This window comes from Muscardinus avellanarius (genome assembly GCF_963383645.1).
Source record: "Muscardinus avellanarius genome assembly, chromosome: X".
Taxonomy (NCBI): Eukaryota; Metazoa; Chordata; class Mammalia; order Rodentia; family Gliridae; genus Muscardinus; species Muscardinus avellanarius.
Window position 1 is genome coordinate 41,110,032 of NC_137792.1, and position 12,017 is coordinate 41,122,048.

A 12,017-nucleotide genomic window follows, 5' to 3' on the forward strand; every position below is an offset into this window, starting at 1 on the left:
GGGGTCTTTACGACTGAGGGTCGTGGTTCTAATTGGACGGGAGATCTGGGACCGGTCTGGATTCTGATTGAGTGCTGAGGACACAAGCTTGTTTTCCATTATGCCGTTCTGATTGGGTCTTCAGAATGGCGCAGTTGAGGGTTCCCTTGTCAATTGGCCAGCAGGACTGAGGGTCCTAGGTTCTGACCGGTTCTTCGGACCCGAGGTCGGGAGAGGTGAGGATGATCGCGGCCGTTAGGACTGAGTTCTGAGCGCTGAAGGGCTCGGGGGCTGGCCACTGGCTTTTGCCGTGTGCGAGAGGTGATCTGCCTGTCATATTACAGTTTCCTGATGTGAGGACTGACGGTTGGTCTAGGAACTGACTGGTTGCTTAGAAAATAAAGGACAGGTGACATTACAAAGCCAGGATGCTTCACCGGCAAACGTGGAGGGTGCACACCTTAATAATTCCACGCTGTGGCTGATTAAGGGACTGGGAAAGCAAAGCCGAGAGTCGCCGCAGATTGGCTTGATTTGAAAACGCCCACCAACTTTGGCGGGGCCCCGCCTTCCGCCCACTCCTGACTCGGTCTCAGCCAACTACGATAAAGGCACCACACGTGAGGCCGGCGCTAGCGGCACAGAGAGAGCTCCCATTGGTTGGAAGGCAGCTTCCCCGCCTTCCCATTGGCCCGCTCCATCAGGCGAACCCTTAAGGGGCTGGGCCCGAACTAGGGCTTTGGCTGAGCCAGCTAGCCCAGCCCGGAAAGCCGGGAGTCTGTGGGAAACCGCCGCTGCCACCGCGCCGCCGGGGTGAGTGCCCTCCGCCCGGCTCGCCTCTCGGTCCCTTCTCCATCTCGTCCTACCTCCGGGAACCGATCTCCCCCGCTTGCGCCTGCGCGGGAACCCCGGCTCCCGTGGTTGTCGGGACGACGACAGAAGACTCGCCTTCTCGTTGGGCTGCCGGACTGGAGGGTTCTGGTTCTGATTGGTGGTCTCAGTATTTGGCTTCCCTTTTCCGTGTTAACTCCGCCCACGAGACCCCAGCCTCGCTCACGCGGTCCGCAGGTTGGCAGGTTGGCGGCATCCCACTCCCGTTGCTGGAGGCTGTGGCTTTTGGAACGCTAGGCCTGGCAGTAGCCCTGAGTGTTCTTCAATCTCCCGCCTGCGGGGTTTCTGGGCTCCTTGGGAGGAAACCTCTTTTCATTAAATCGTGCATTCACTGGCCCCTACGGTGGGGCCCGGCCGGGTCCCCGTGCCTTGCCACCAAACTGTGAACCCTGATACCCGGCGTGGTGACAGTGACTTTCCCAGCAGACTGACCAATGAAGACTGGGACCAGGACTGGTTCCTGTGTCTCCCTCACCAGATCGTGACCCCTCAGGGCTGAGCCTATTTCCGGTTACTATGGCTGCCAGAGGGCTGGAACAGGCTGTTAGTTTTTCTGGGTCCTTATATTTTAGTTATGTTCTTAAAACAGCATATAATTCAACAGGGCGTGGTGGCGCACACCTGTAACTCTAGTACTTGGGAGGCAGAGACCGGAGAATAGCAGCTTGAAGGCCGGCCTCAGCAATGTAGGGAGACTCAGCAACCTAGCAAGACCCTGTTTCAAAACAAAAAAATAAAAAAGGGCAGAGGGTATAACTTGGAGGGAGAATACCCTTGGATTCAATCACCAATATCCCTCCCCCGAAAAAAAAAACATAATTCCATTTTGTGTATGTGTGTGTACACATGCGCGGACGCACGCGTGCGCAAGCGCGCGAGCCCATGCTTGTGTTACTGGGGATTGAACCCAGGAGCATTCAACCTCCAAGCTACATCCCCAACCCAACTTTATTTTTTGCTTTGAAACTGGTTTTCTCTAGGTGGATGAGAGTCTCCCTACTTGCTGAGGCTCCCCGGATCCCTCAAACCGAGGATCCTCCTGTCTCAGCCTCCCAAGTACTCAGATTAGAGGTATGTGTCACCAAACTGGGCTCTTGCTTATCTTTAAAATTAGATTATTTTAGCCGAGCAGGGTGATGCATACCTATAGTCTCAGTACCTAGGAGCCCGAGACAGAAGGATCCTGGCAATTTAGTGAGACTTTTTTTTTTTGCAATACTGTTTTTTTTTTTTTTTGGTACTGGGGGTGGAACCCAGAGGCTTTCTACCTTCAGGCTATACTCCCAGACCTATTTTCTATTTTATTTGGAAACAGGGTCTCACTAAGTTACTGAGAGCCTAAGTAGCTGAGGCTGGCTTCGAACCTGTGAGATCCTCCTGTCTCAGCCTCCCAAGTACTGGGATTACAAGCGTGCGCCACCATGCCCGGCTGCAATACTGGGGTTTGAACCCAGGGGTATTCTACCTCTGAGCTGCACCCCCAGCCCTATTATTTTAGTCTTTATTTTGAAACAGAGTCACACTGAGTTGCGAAGGGCCTCACTACATAGCTGAGGCTGTCAGCGAACCGTGATCCTCCTGTCTCAGCCTCCCCAAAGTTGGGATTACAAGTGTGTGCCACCATACCTGGCTCTTTTTATCTTTTTAAATTGTGCACTGTAGTCTGTGGTCATACTTTTTTTCCCTGAGGTATTAGTGGTGGAACCCAGGGGCATTGTACCTCTGAGCTACACCCCCAGCCCTAGATTTTAGTCTATTTATTTTTTTGTGTGTGTGGTACTGGGGATGGAACCCAGGGGCATTCTACCTCTGAGCTACACCTCCAGCCCTATTTTTTATTCTTTATTTTGAAACAGGGTCTCACTGAGTTACAGAGGGCCTCACTAAGTAAGTAGCTGAGGCTGGCCATGAACCGCGATCCTCCTGTCTTAGCCTCCGAAATGCTGGGATTACAAGCATGCACCACTGTGCCCAGCTAGTCTTTAAATTTTTTTCTTTTTTCTTTTTTTTATTTTCTGTGGTACTGAGAATGGAACCCAGGGGGATTCTACCTCTGAGCTACACACTCAGCCCTAGTTTTTATTCCGTATTTTGAAACAGGGTCTCACTGAGTTGCAAAGGGCCTCTAAGTAGCTGATGCTGTCTGCGAACCGCGATCCTCTGGTCTCAACCTCCCTGATGCTGGGATTACAAGCATGTGCCACCATTCTGGTGAGGTACAAAATGATAGAGGCATACGTGCACACATCGCTCATTTAGCCCTTCTCCAGTTCTCACCCCATTGCCTCCCCTCTCCCTCCTGCTCATGTTTGGCTTACTGATTGATATGTCTGTGAATATACATCGTGTACATTAGGGCATTTCCCTCTTCCCCCTCCTATTACCCTCGGTTAGGTTGCCTTATTTGCTCATCTCTGATCTCTCCTTCTTCATCTAGAGTCCCTCCTATGACCCTTTTTCTCTCTAGCTTTTGCATATTAGGGAGACCATATGATTTTTTACTTTTAATCTCACTTAGCATAATGCTCCCCAGTTCATTTTCCCACAAATGACGGAACTTTGTTCTTCTTTATGGCTGAGTAAAATTCCATTGTGTACATATCCCACAGTTTTGTAATCCATTCATCTGTCGGCGGACATCGTGGCTGGTTCCATAGTTTGGCTATGGTGAATTGTGCGGCTATGAACATAGATACTCATGCAATAGTTTGGTAGTTTGGTTGCCATTCATTAGGGTAGATACCCAGAAGTGGTATCGCTGGATTATATGGTACGGGATCCTTTTTCAAAATTAAAAAAGAGCCGAGCACAGTGGCACACACTTGTAATACCAGTATTCGGGAGGCTAAGACAGGAGGATCGCGGTTCACGGACAGCCTCAGCTACTTAGTGAGGTCCCCTGCAACTTAATGAGACCCTGTTTCAAAATAAAGAACAAGAGTCCGTATGGTGGCGCATGCTTGTAATCCCAGCATTTGGGAGGCGGAGATGAGAGGGAGGATCACAAAGCTGAGGCTTTGTGAACAGCCTCAGCTACTTAGCGAGGCCATTTGCGAACTCAGTGAAACCTGTTTCTTTTTCTTTTTCTTTTTTTTTTTGCGGGTCTGGGGATGGAACCCAGGGGCATTCTACCTCCAAGCTATACCTTCTGCCCTAATTTTTATTCTTTATTTTGAAACAGGGTCTCACTGAGTTGCAGAGGCCTCACTAAGTAGCTGAGGCTGTCTGCAAACTACGATCCTCTGGCCTCAGCCTCCCGGATGCTGGGATGACAAGTGTGCGCCACCACGCCCGGCTAGATTATTTTTAATTCAGTATTACATTTAGTCCATTGGCAGGTAAACTCAGTCCATTTATATTTCTCGTAGTAGTAAACTATTTCGATTTGATTTAATTATCTCACTGTGTGTTTCCTGTATGCTCAGGTTTTTTCTGGTCCTTTGTTCTCCTCCTGTTTGCCCACGGCCAGCAGCCTATGAGACATGGCCACCAACACAGGCATCTCGCACCCATACTGGCCTAGGCACCTGAAACTGGACAGCTATGTGCCTAACGACATCCCCACTTGGACTATCCTGGCTGGACTGTTCTCCATGTTTGGAGGCCTGCTTGTGACCACATGGCTATTGGCAGGTCGTGCTGCAGTTGTTCCACTGGGGACTTGGCGACGACTGTCCCTGTGCTGGTTTGCGCTGTGTGCATTCGTTCATCTGGTGATTGAGGGCTGGTTCGTTCTCTACCAAAAGATCCTTCTTAGAGACCAACACTTCTTATCACAACTCTGTGAGTCCTGACTTCTTGTGCTGTGGGAGGGAATTTCCTGGGCAGGGATTGACTTGAATGTTTAATGTTTACCTATCTACCAATTGGTCCACTCGTTAATTAATTTGTATGGTAGTGGGGATTAAACCTAGGGGTGTGATATCTCCAAACTATACCCCCAACCCTATTTTATTTTGTATTTAGAAACAAGATCTCAGCTGGCTGTGGTGGCGCACGCTTGTAATTCCAGTACTTGGGAGGCTGAGACAGGAGGATCACACAGGTTCGAAGCCAGCCTCAGCTACTTAGTGAGGCTCTCGGCAACTTAGTGAGACCCTGTTTCCAAATAAAATAGAAAATAGGTTTGGGAGTATAGTCTGGAGGTAGAAAGCCCCTGGGTTTCACCCCCAGTACCACACACAAACACACACAAAGAAGTATGCAGTGAAAATCTGCCTTCTATCCACCAAATTTTCCCAAACTTTATTAATAGTAATTGTTTCTTAGGGATGTGAGTGCAGCCCTATGGTACAGCATGTGCTTACTATATGCAATTCTCAGCACTAAAAAAATCCATTCCTCTCAGGGTTTATTTATACATAAATCACGCATATAGGCCTTGTTTGCTCAATTGTAAAAGAGGAATAATAGTAAATACCCAAATATACGTAAGGTACTTAAAACAGTGGCAAGCCGCAGATACCATCTACTAGTTGATTGCTGTTTTCATTATCATTATTGATGATTTCTTTTTTTTTCTTTTTTTTTGGTACTAGGGATTGAACTCAGAGGCATTCTACCTCCAAGCTATACCCTTAGCCTGATTTAATTTCTTATCTGGAAACAGGGTCTCACTAGGGTGCTGAGAGCCTCACTCAGTTGCCAAGTCCAGATTAAACTTGCGATCCTCCTGTCTCAGCCACCCAAGTATTGGGGATTACAAGCGGGCGCCACCACGCCCGGCTTTGAACTGTGTTTGTCTGAGTGCAGTCACTCTTCATAATTTCACAATGAGTTTTCAAAGGGTAGATGTTACATAATTATTTGACAGGTACACTTAGTACAGGGCATTCCTCCAATCTTTTGCTATCTTGACATTACTCCTTTATTGCTTCATGAATAAAGTTCCTATGAACATTTTTTTTTTGCATGTCTGAGGATGGAACCCAGGGGCATTTGACCTCTGAGCTACACCCTTTGCCCTCACTTTTTATTCTTTATTTTGAAACAGAGTCTCACTGAGTTGCGGAGAGTCCCACTAAGTAGCTGAGGCGGGCCGCAAACCAGGATCCTCCGGTCTCAGCCTCCCGAATGCTGGGATTACAAGCGTGCGCCACCACGCCCGGCTTACCATGAACATTCTTACACATGTCTTTGTGTTGATCTCTACTTTCATTTATCTTGGATAAATATATAGAAGTAGAATGGTTGAGTCTTATGGTCGGTAAGTGTGTAACTTTATGAAAACTTCCAAGGGCTGGGGATATATAGCCTAGCATGCTTGAGGCTCTGGGTTCTATCCCCAGGACTAGAAAAAAAAAACTACTAAATTGTTTTCAAAAAATGGTTCTATAGCCAGATATAGTGGTACATGCTTGTAATCCCAGTACTTGGGAGGCTGATAGGAGGATCACAGGTTCGAAGCCAGTTCCAACAACTTAGTGAGACCCTCTTTCAAAAAAAAAAAAGGGGCTATGGGTGTAGCTCAGAGGTAGAATGTCCCTGGATTCAATCTCTAGTACCAAAAAATGAAAAAAAGAAAGGAAAGAAATGGCTGTACCATGTTACATTCCCACCAGCAGAATAGGTGATTTCTACTTCTTCCACATCCTGACCAATACTTGCTATTGTTAGATGTTTCCTAAAGTTTAGTCATTCGAGTTGTAGTGAGTGATAATTTGTTGTGATTTTAATTTTATTTTCCCTAATGACTAATGAAAGTTTGATCATCTTTCATCTAGGTGCAGTATTGTTGCAATCCTTGTGATCCCAGTTACTTTGGAAGCTAAGGCAGGAGGACTGCAAGTTTAAGGCCAGCCTGGGCAGCTTAGCAAGGTCTTGTCTCAAAATAAAAAGTAAGCCGGGCGTGGTGGCGCACGCTTGTAATCCCAGCATTCGGGAGGCAGAGACCGGAGGATGGCGGTTCGCGGACAGCCTCAGCTCTTAGTGAGGCCCACTGCAACTCAGTGAGACCCAGTTTCAAAATAAAGAATAAAAAATAGGGCAGGGGGTGTAGCTTGGAGGTAGAATGCCCCTGGGTTCACCCGCAAACCCGTAAAAAAAAACAAAACAAAACGAAAATGGCTGGGGATATAGCTCAGGTAAAGCTCTACCCCTGAGTTCAGTGCCCAGTATCACAATAAAAAAAAGTTTGAACAACTTTCATATATTTATTGACCATTTGGAAATCCTCTTTTATGAAGAACCTGTTGAAGTCTCCTGCCTATTTTTATATTGGATGGTCTTTTTGAAATATTTTATTTATTTACTTACAGTTTGTGGTACTAAGGATTGAACTCAGTAGAATACTACCTCCGAGCCATACCCCCAATTTTTATTTTTTGGTGGTACTGGGGTTCCTGGAAGCCCTTCTACCTCCAGGCTACACTCCCAGACCTATTTTATATTTTTGAAACAGGGTCTCTTACGCCAGCGCGGCTGGCTTTGAACCTACGCGATCCTCCTGTCTCCGCCTCCCAAGCGCGGGGATTACAAGCGTGCGCCACCATGCCCGGCTTTATTTTTTATTTTGAAACAGATTTTCACTAGGTTATGAGGGCTTAGGTGGTCTTGTTTTTTCTGGTGCTGCTAGAGATGGAACCCAGGGCCTTGAACATGCTAGGTAAGCCTCTACCACTGAGCTCTAGCCCTAGTCAAGGTTGTCCTTTTCTTACTCTGTGTTCACCCTTTAATTCTCTCATTTGTGCATCTGTATGCATTCTCTTGTGCTCACTCTCATTGGTTATTTCACTTACCCCATCATCTGTCACCTCTTATGCCATAAACACTTTTTTTGGGTTTTTTTGCAGTACCAGTGGTGGATACCAGAGGTGCTTTACCACTGAGCTACATCCCCAACCCTTTATTTTTTCTTTATTTCATACATACACACACACACACACACACACACACACACACACACACACACACACATATATATATACACACATACATATGTATGTATGTATGTATGTATGTATGTTTGTATTAGGATATTCTACCTCTGAGCTACACCCCCAGCCCTATTTTTATATTTTTATTTTGAAACAGGGTTTCACTAAGTTATTGAGAGTCTCACTATGTGCTAAGTTTGTCCTTAAACCTGTGATCCTACTGTCTCAGCCTCCCAAGTAGTAAGATTACAGGTGTGCACCATCATGCCAAGCTAGAAAACCTTTATTTTATTATTTTCTTTTGAGACAGGGTCTCACTAAGTAGCCAAGGCCAATAACTTGTGATCCTCCTGCTTCCCCTTCCCAAATCGCTAGAATTAAAAGGTGTGCGCCATCATAACCCGCCCAACACTTCTCCAATGCCAAGCAATAACTGTAGTACTGTTCTGTGTCAGGCTTTGTACACATTTTCTTGTTTTATATATATTAACCTTTATTTTTTAATTTTTTATTGGTATATTGTAGTCATATATCTTAATGGGATACAAGATGGTGGAGACATACATGCACACACCACCCCATTAGCCCTTACCCAGTTCCCACCCCATTCCCTTTCCCTCCTTCCTTCTCATTTTTGGCTTAGTGGTCGATATTGATATGTTTGTTAAACTACATCATGTGCATTAGAGAGTTTCCCTCTTCCCCCTTCCCATCCCCTCAGTTAGGTCGCCTTATTTGCTTATCTACAGTATCTCCTTCTTCGTCTAGAGTTCCTCCTATGACCCATTTCTCCTGAGCTTTCACATATTAGGGAGAGCATCCGATTTTGTAATTTTTGTGACTGACTACTCTCACTTACCATAATGTCCTCCAGTTCCATCCATTTCCCTGTAAATGATGTAATAACGTTTCTTTATGGCTGAGTAAAATTCCATTGTGTACATATGCCATAGTTTTGTAATCCATTCATCTGTTGATGGATATTTTGGCTGGTTCCATAGTTTGGCCAGGGTGGTAGTTTGGTTTCCTTTCTTTTGGGTAAGGACCCAGAAGTGGTATTGTTGGATCATATGGTAAGTTCTTTCCCATTCTTTTGAGAATCCTCCATACTGTTTTCCAACGTGGTTGCACTAATTTGCAATCCCACCAACAATTACATATTAACCTTTAGAATCCAAACTGTCACCCCATTTTTCAGATGAGAAAACTTAGGTATAGGGAGATTATAAAATCTGTCTTTTTACAGGGAAAGGCCTCCAGCTCTCATGAAGTTTCAGTCCTGCCAGGTTTGGAGGCATATGCCTATAATCCCAGTACTTGGGAAGCTGAGACAAGAGGATTGCGGGTTCAAAGCCAACCTCACCACTATAGTAAAGCCTTCAGCAAATTAGTGAGACCCTGCTTCAAAATAAAAACATGAAAAGGACTGGGGGTGTAGTTCAAAGGTAGAATGTCCCTGAGTTCAATCCCCAATAGCAGGAACGACAACAACAACAAAAAAAGATACGTTCTGCCAGGCGTGGTGGCGCACGCTTGTAATCCCAGCATTTGGGAGGCTGAGATAGGAGGATCGCGGTTTGCGGACAGCCTCAGCTAATTAGTGAGGCCCACTGCAGCTCAGTGAGACCCTGTTTCAAAATAAAGAATAAAAAATAGGGCTGTGGGTGTAGCTCAGAGGTAGCATGCCCCTGAGCTCCAATTCCCAGTACTACCAAAAAAAAAGAGAGATGTTTCTTTTCTTCCTTTATTTTTCATGTATCTCTGTTTCAGGGAAAGAGTACTCCAAGGGAGACAGCCGATACATCAAGTAAGTGTTTGTCTCTGTCAGTGGAGACCTGCATTGGTTTGGGGTGGTGGTAAGTCAGCACTAAGGAGTGCCCTGAGGTCAGAGCAAATGATGTCAGTGTCCCTCCTTCTTTTCTACTACAGTGGTGACAACTTCATTTTCTGTATGGAGGCCTTAACAGTTTGCCTGTGGGGACCACTCAGCCTGTGGGTAGTGATCGCCTTCCTCCGCCAACAACCCCTTCGCTTTATCCTTCAGTTCCTAGTCTCCGTAGGTGAGGAGAGGGCCTATGTTGGGTACTAAAGGGGCCGGTGGGGGACCTGCAGACACAGGTGCGTTCCTGCAGATGGGGTCTTTCAATTGTGTCCGTCCAGAGGGCAAGTCATCTCGAGTGACAAACGGCAAGAAGTTCCAAAGTAACCATACCCTTCTCTGAGCTAGTCTCTCAAATGTGGAAGGTTACTTCCTCCTCTTCCTTTAACCAAAGTCTCTGCCTGGCACGGTGGTGCTCTCCCATAATCCCAGTACTTGTGAGGCTGAGACAAGAGGATTGTAGGTTCAGAGCCAGCTTAAGCAGTTTAGTGAGGCTCTCTGCAATTTAGTGAGACTCTGTTTCAAAATAAAAAGATAAGAGCCGGGCATGGTGGCGCACGCTTGTAATCCCTGCCCTTGGGAGGCTGAGACAGGAGGATCACACAGGTTCGAAGCCAGCCTCAGCTACTTAGTGAGGCTCACAGCAACTTCGTGAGACCCTGTTTCCAAATAAAGTATAAAATTGGTCTGGGAGTATAGCCTGGAAGTAGAAAGCCTCTGGGTTCCACCCCAGTACCACCAAAAAATAAAAATAAAAATAAAAATAAAAAGATAAAATAGGGCTGGGGGTGTAGCTCAGAGGTAGAATGCCCCTAGGTTCAATCCTCAGTACTACAAAAAGTAATAGTAATAATAATTCTTAGCTCTGTGAGTTTTTGAACCTAAACTCTGAGGCTTTGAAGGATGACTTGGGAAATGGACTGGAATACAGGATCTAGGCAAAGCCGGGCCTGGTGCTGCATGCCTGGAATCCCAGTACCTGGGAGACTGACAGGAGGATCACAGGTTCAGTGCCAGTTTTAGCAACTTAGGGAAGCCCTCCTTAACTTAGTGAGGCCCTATTTCAAAATAAATAAAAATGGCTGGGGGTAAGAAGGATTGCAGTTTTGAGGCCAGCCTCAGCAACTTAGCAAGACTCTTGCTTTCTCTCCGTTTTTTATTTTTCTTGTGTGTGGTACTGGAGGTTGAACAAAGGAGCATTCTACTTCCCAGCTACACTCCCAGCCCTATTTTTTATTATATTTTGAAACAGAGTCTCGTTAGATTGATAAGAGTCTCACTACTTGTTGAGGCTCTCCTCAAAACCTATGATATTCCTCTCAACCTCCTGAGTGCTAGGATTACAGGAATGTGCCACGCCAGGCAGCAAAACCCTTTTCAAAACAAAAAATTAATAAACAGGACTGGGGGTGTTCCGAGTTAGAATGTCCTTGGATTCAGTCCCCAGTGTCCCCCTCCCACACACACACACACAGGGTTGGGGGCATGTATCACGGAGGTAGAACACTGCTGGATTTAATCATCCCTACCAAAAAAAAAAAAAGAGAGAGAATCTGAATTAGCTTCTTCTTCCTCACAAGACCCGGTCCTTCCCTTCCTGCCTCCCACAGGCCAGATCTACGGGGATGTGCTTTACTTCCTGACAGAGTACCGTGATGGATTCAAACACGGGGAGCTGGGCCACCCCGTCTATTTCTGGTTTTACTTCGTCTTCATGAACGCTCTGTGGCTGGTGATACCTGCATTTCTCGTGCTTGATGCCGTGAAGCATCTCACTCATGCCCAGAGAACACTGGACTCAAAAAGCACAAAAGTCAAGAGCAAGCACAACTAAGGCGGGCCGTGGACTGTTCTGGAAGACTGGCTGGCGAGGCATTCTCCATCCTCCAAGACTCTAATCCTGCTCCCGCAGGTTGGAAGGACCAAACTAATTGATCTGTTATACTCAGGCTGATGGGTGGGTACAAAAAGGGACAAGAAAGATAAGGGTTATATGGAGCTACTGCCCGGAGCCATTGGCAAAAAGATATAATAAGGCAAGAGGTCTATAATGGTGGTGATTTTTTTTAATTAGGAAATAAAATATTATAACCCTAACACTAAGTGACCTTGAATTATTAGCCCCAGAGATACCCTATGACTAACTCCATAAGCCACCTCTATCACTACTCTCTCATCCACAGACCCCCCCTTTATCATCACACATACTTTCCATCTCTGACCTCGCAGACCTGACATATTCCCATCATTCACCCTACGCACCCCATAACTCACCACACAGACTCCCCCTTTAAGACTGTATAGTGTCTTTGTATCAGCCAGTTTGGGCTACTCTAACAAAATGCCACACAGGCTGGATAGTTTAAAAGAAATTTAGTTTCTTTCCTGGAGCT

The 12,017-nt window shown here is 46.2% G+C and overlaps 1 protein-coding gene across 1 annotated transcript; it reads left to right on the plus strand.

Annotated features, from left to right (window-relative positions):
* Positions 1-4,352: 4,352 nt before the first annotated feature.
* On the plus strand, positions 4,353-11,458 carry EBP (EBP cholestenol delta-isomerase; the record flags this gene model as incomplete). Its single annotated transcript, XM_080719187.1, has 4 exons — positions 4,353-4,653; positions 9,516-9,552; positions 9,675-9,805; positions 11,235-11,458. The coding sequence occupies 4 exons, from the start codon at positions 4,353-4,355 to the stop codon at positions 11,456-11,458; spliced, it is 693 nt and encodes a 230-aa protein (XP_080575313.1).
* Between the last annotated feature and the right edge of the window lie 559 nt (positions 11,459-12,017).